The sequence below is a fragment of the Dermacentor variabilis genome, chromosome 5, assembly GCF_050947875.1.
Source record: "Dermacentor variabilis isolate Ectoservices chromosome 5, ASM5094787v1, whole genome shotgun sequence".
Classification (NCBI taxonomy): domain Eukaryota; kingdom Metazoa; phylum Arthropoda; class Arachnida; order Ixodida; family Ixodidae; genus Dermacentor; species Dermacentor variabilis.
In genome coordinates this window covers 4,925,523-4,931,522 of record NC_134572.1, presented here as the reverse complement: position 1 = coordinate 4,931,522, position 6,000 = coordinate 4,925,523, and the positions used below count along the sequence as shown (strand labels likewise).

The window sequence follows — 6,000 nt, the reverse complement described above, 5'->3', positions numbered from 1 at the left end:
TGCTTAACAAAAGGCTTGGTATAATTTGCGTGCACCCGCGCTTTTGTGCGCTTGAGTGTGTGCATGCAAATACTCATGCTTCCCCAACTCTTTATGCACTCGAACAAAAGTTCGCTCAACAACTCGAACTCGAATGCACTCGAACAAAAGTTGGATATACATCCAACTCATTGGATCTACTGCATTTTTTTTTCTGGAAGTGAATACAAAATACTCAGATCCCAGATACATTAAATCCATCTGAGGTCAACTAAGATGATCTTGCCTTAAAAAAGGTGGTTCGGACGCACGGCTAAGCTGTAAAACAGGTACCAGTAGGCAAGACGTTTACAAGCAGCCCCCCGGCCAGCCGTCCAGCTCAAGGGGTGTGTTGCCTGGGAGAGTTTCATACAGACCACTATGCCTCCTGTAGAACCAAACAAACGAAAAACCACACAAATCTAATCATGGTATCTACCATTAAAATAGGCACATGCCCACTCCCCAGCCTGCTGTTTGGCCATTTTCGTGGGACCTCAATGCTTGGGAAGGAGATTCACCTGTTGGGATATTGCTGCATGAGACCAGAATTCTTTTTTTTAATCTCTATGGCACCCCCTTTCAAGGTGAGAACCACAATAAGAAGCCAAACACCAGACCGGGGGAATTCTCTACCTATTAGGAAAACAGTGATACTGGTATTCAAACCCAACCTCATTTTCTCAGTCTTTACGTGCCAAACAACACACAACTCATTTCATTCATTTGCTCTTGTTTTTTACTTGCCAAATGAACAGCACACGAGACTTGCTTAACTACAACTGTAATTATCAGGCCAACAGCATTGTTCTTCACAAAACCACAAGGCATGACCTTTTTCAAAGAGGATTGGGTTGCAAATGGCAGTCTCTCATGAAGGATACAGCTCTTAAAAAAAGAAAAACGAGAACAAGGGCCAGGCAAGAATTTAACCAACTATGGCATTGTAAAATGTGGCTCAAACTTTTTTTTCATTGACCAATTTAGAAAAACTCTCAGAACTCTAAACGTCCCTGCTGAATATCAGCCAATAACTGTACGCTCTCCACTGTGGAAGAACAGAAAAAAAAGGGAAAAAAAGGGAGTGAAGGAATAGTCATAATGAGGAAAAATCTGTAATCGATGAGGAATAGTAATGTAAATAATCCTAACACTTAGCTCCTCTTTCTCTTGGATGCCTATTACTCTATGTACATATATTTTACCTTGACACAACTTTTGCCGTTTAACTACCTGAGGGGCATATTAGAAATGCACAAGAGAAGCCAAATTAAAATTTTTCGGACAAGGATTGGGAAAGCACGCCATCATGCTTTCATTTAGGCTTCCTTCCTGACAGGGTTCCAAAACATCCTGACAATTACTTGTATATTTTCCATATTACCCATAAGGCAATTTAAATTCCATATCAGTTCCACACTTATTGCATTTAAATACGGAATACAAATTGACTCCTGAGGATGCCAATGGTCTTCAGTGGGTCATAGCCTGATTGAAGATCACTCGATTCTGATAAGCTCTTCAGCTAAAATAACAAGGCACATTTACATTACTTTAAATATTAAACGCCACATTCTAATTCAGTACATGACCTACAGCCTTAAACAAAGCATGCAACAGTGTCAAGGTGTAAAGGAAATGATAGCTAGCATCTTTCACCACACGTGACTAGCATAGCAGTGAACAAATCTGGCCATAAAGGCTTTCACACAAATAAAAATTTACTGCAGAGCCACTAAGTCGGATACAATACACAAGATTTCTTAATGTAAACACCTCAAAAAGAATTTTGGTTTACAGTGCCACAACAAGTGATGCGAACTTCCCTGCCATTCTCTTTGCAAAACTTGCACATAATATTGCAGAATAGTTTAGATGAAAGAAAGGTCACTGCATAACATGAATCACTGAGTGCCATTTACCTTGGACCTCTGAATATTATGTGACTTTCAAGCATATGTACAAATGTTTTGAGAGATTTAGTTGAAATAGTAACACAGGTGTCTGTCTTCAAAGCCGCAATTTTACAAACTATCGATATAGAACAAAGCGGCAAAAAGGTTATCGCTATGCCAACATAGCAAAATATTGCATTACTTACAAGGTTAGCCCAAATGATGACATCTGTGCAACTACAATTAATTTACTGATTTACAAATCACCACACACTCCTAGGCAACGCTTGGTGCATAAAACCAGTTTTGTACAGCTCATCATATTCTGTCACATACACGCACTCATCTTTTGTTTTTCCTAACTGAGGCTGGAAATTGGACCAAAGGCAAGCAAAAGTCTTGTGTGTCTAATCAGGCAATCAAGTCTATGGTACAGCATGATGACTGTGTATATATATATATTATATATGTACAAGAATATACACATGCGCGCACACTCTACAGGAAAAGGTACAAGTTACAACAAAACGACGACAGAGAGAGAAAGAGAAAAAAGAACAACAAGCCAAAAAAAAAAAAAAAGTGTTTCTGTGGCAGGTCACCGATGTCACTCGGCTTCATCTGACAGCCACAAGTGTGGACTGCAGATTTCATCTCGGCACACGCGCACACACACAGACCCCGTGCATTGTGGAGTCCCACATGCACACACGCACACACACGTCCAGCAATTGTTTGCACTTTGCTGATATCCCATCACACTGCAGTGCGAGAGGGAAAGAGCTTGGGCCACACACAGCCCCCCTTCGATGCCCTCAGGAAATGAGAAAAGCCGCTTTGGTCTATTATCTCTTGGTCAGCTTGAGAACCAAATTCTCTCTCGTCTCAGATGTCCACTCTGGATCGTCATTCGGCACAGACGCAACACTCGAGCACTCAACCGGTGAAATTGGAGGTTCAGGATGCACCCCTTCCTTAGGTACCAAATAAGCGTCAGGGTCAAAGGTCAAGCCACCAGGGTCTGGCTCAACTGCTGGCTCTGGATTTGGCTGTGGCTCCGGAGGCTCGAGAGGTGCAGCCTCTAGAGGTGGTGGAGAACCATCCCTGTCGGCAGGTGGTGGAGATGAAGCTGGCGAAGGCAGCAAATGTGGCGACTCTGCCACCATTCCTTCGTACTCCTCGTCGGCCAATGGGAAAGTACGTGGCTCGTAAGGGTCCACCTCGCACGGGGCCCAGCAGGACAAGCCAGTGGGTGGTGGCGACATGGAGCACTCTATGGAGTCGTACAGCTGCCGGTGGCAGGGTGTCGCATTACTGCCGTGATGGGGTGGAGCTTGGGGGCCCCCAGATGCTGGCTGCACCTTTGCCTGGCTGCCACTCAGCACCGCCTTGGACAGGAGACCAGCAAAGCGCTGCTTCTCCTCCTCCTCACACACCTGGTGCCGAGCCTCAAATGCCTCGTCAGTCATGTCCTCCACCTGGGAGTGGGCACATCAGTCGGCACACAAGAGGTCCGTTTTACATGCCCGTGTACAGCCAATCACAAAGATCTAAAGGTCATCCGGCCACTGCCATCAATGGCCAAGTGACCTTCACATTTTTGTGATAAGATGTATCCAAGTTGCCAAGTACACATTGACAAGAGGAAGGAAAGCTTAGGAGTCCCTGGTGAGCCTGACTGCAACAAAGAAGTTGCACATCTTTTTCACAAGGAGGCACTGTGACTGATGGTCTGAACAGTCACACTGTAATAGCAACCATGGCTCGGTTGCCAAATTCTACATAATGAGCAATTGTGGGCTGCATTGATGACCACTGTTTGGCCATCAGCATGTCTGTGCTTGCACAGTGCACAGAACTGACCAAGCAATGGGTGCAATGCATTGTTCACAGAACTTTTGAAATTCGATGCTGTGTGCTGCAATGCTGGCTCAATCTCTGTAGTTTGTCACACCTGAGAAGAAAGGATAGAACGAGGAGGAGTATGGCCCACCGAAGCAGCATGAAAAAAAAAAGGGGGGGGGGGATCGCTCCTCAGACATTGCCGCCATTCCCTGTCCTCTCGTGCAATCCTACCTAGTAAATGCTTCCCCTTTCTTTTCCTGCAGACACTGCTGCTCAATCTCTGTGATACAAGTGCACTGCAAGGCAGGTTTCATGCGTCAGGATCAAAGAGCTTGTTGGGACATTGATGGCACAGTCAGCTACATCTTGAGAATGCAGGGAACAATGGGGCTCAAGAGTGATCCTGCACAATCACTGACAGAACCTGCTGTATGCATGCAAGCTGCTCTTAGGCCCCAATGCTTGTTGCAGTGATGATTCTGTCCTTTACATACTTTTGTCATGATGGCGTTTGTTGTTTACAATTTATCCATGCATAGTAGATTAGTTGAGAAGCAAGACACAGACACCATGAAACTAATGAAAACTGTTTGCAATGCCATCACAGCAGGCTGCTTTAGACAAAGCCAATAGTGTCCCCCATACCCTTGCCAGTGCCTTTGCTTTACATCAGGGTGTCTACCAAGTTGACATTTCCAAATTCCCTGATTTTTCCAGGTTTTCCCTGAGCACCTTTGCAAAATTCCCTGAATGAGCCAGAACTTTGTTTTATGTCAAGACAGGCTGACACCATGTTGCACGTTGCTGTCACTCTCTAGTAAGCATGCTGAAAAAAAAATGACAATCCAATTTGAATAGTAAGAAGTAATATCTATTTTATTTAAAAACAAAACAGAAGGACGGTGTTAGTAAAATGCACAGCAAAAGAAATTCCAAAAACCCATTCCAAATTGAGTCTAACATTTTCAAATACGAATGAAAAGAAGACACATAGATGAGTAAATATTTTTGAATATGAGATATTTCTATCAACTGATAGCAAGCTCATTGGTATGAGGCCTGAACTTTGTCACAATTAAGATTCTCTCTCTGCAGCTGGGAAGTCAACCTCGACAGTCCTGACATACTCTCAGCCCGTACACAACATCTCAGTGTTGGGTTTCACTGCTTTAAAGAGTTTATTCTGGTTTGGATGAGGGACACTTGCATCTCGGCATCAGCTAACACTGTTTTTTGAGCTCAACCTCCTTCAAAAAGGCGACAGCACGCTTCCTTTCCCATTAATATTCCTTAGTGCGTCAGTCCTTTCGGTTCTCATCCTCCTTGTGCCACCACCCTTTCACCCCATGGATCATTTGAAGCATCCTCTTGGTCAGTTGTACAGTCAACATCCCATTTTCGGACTCGCTAGGGGCAGCAAAAACATCTGAAAAATATGGCTATACGAAAAAAAAAAAAAATGAATGCATGTCTTTAACTGCCCTTAAGGGCTAAAATTGCCACAAGCACATCCGAAAAAACTCTTAAAGTCTGTCAGCACACTTATTAGGCATATCGGTGCTCGCACTTTGACATGAGATGGGGGTGCATGCGTGTATAATTAAGGAATGCATACTGTGTCCCGTGACAATTGCCCCTTCCCATCCTTGTTATGCTTCACCGCCTAGCACTACTGTATTGAGGCGAAACTAACTTTCAGTGACTGGCATTACGCAACGCACTGTGCTCTGCGAGCTTCGAAGCCAATCGCAAGGATTACAAAGGCGGAGTCGGTGCCATTGCTGACAGCGGCGAATCCTTTCAATGAAAAACATGGCACCGCACGGCAAGAAGCTTAATAGCGAACGTAGAAGCAGCTAGGCTTAACGTTGCCGCAGTAGTGGCTACGGCTGCCAGCGGATCTGTGTGCGAGAGTGCTGGTTCGAGGCGGCGAGATAATCAAAATGGCGGCGGTGGTGGTGGCTTTGATTAATGCCATTTCAGACCTGCAGTCAGGGCAATATACATCGTCTATATGGAGTACGTGGTGGTGCCGCAAAGTCGTGCGAATTATTGGGCATGTCCGAAAAATCGGGCGTCTGGAAAATCGGTCGTCAACTACTCTGGCAATACATCGTGCCGATGACACTGCGTCAATTACGATTCTTTGCGATTCCTCTTTTACTGGAGCCAGCATTAACACGACTTTCGTTTCCTTCCACTAAAGTTACAGGTAATTTTCCCTGATAGAAGCACAAATTCC

At 44.5% G+C, this 6,000-nt stretch overlaps 1 protein-coding gene across 1 annotated transcript in view; it reads right to left on the bottom strand.

The window, feature by feature from the left end:
- Positions 1–786: 786 nt before the first annotated feature.
- The window catches only part of nsl1 (non-specific lethal 1), a 198,869-nt gene continuing 193,655 nt past the window's right edge, over positions 787–6,000 (bottom strand). The window contains exon 9 of the mRNA XM_075691598.1: positions 787–3,391. Within this exon, the coding sequence (XP_075547713.1) occupies positions 2,759–3,391 (633 nt within the window). The 3' untranslated portion in view covers positions 787–2,758. The remainder of the gene's footprint in view (positions 3,392–6,000) is intronic.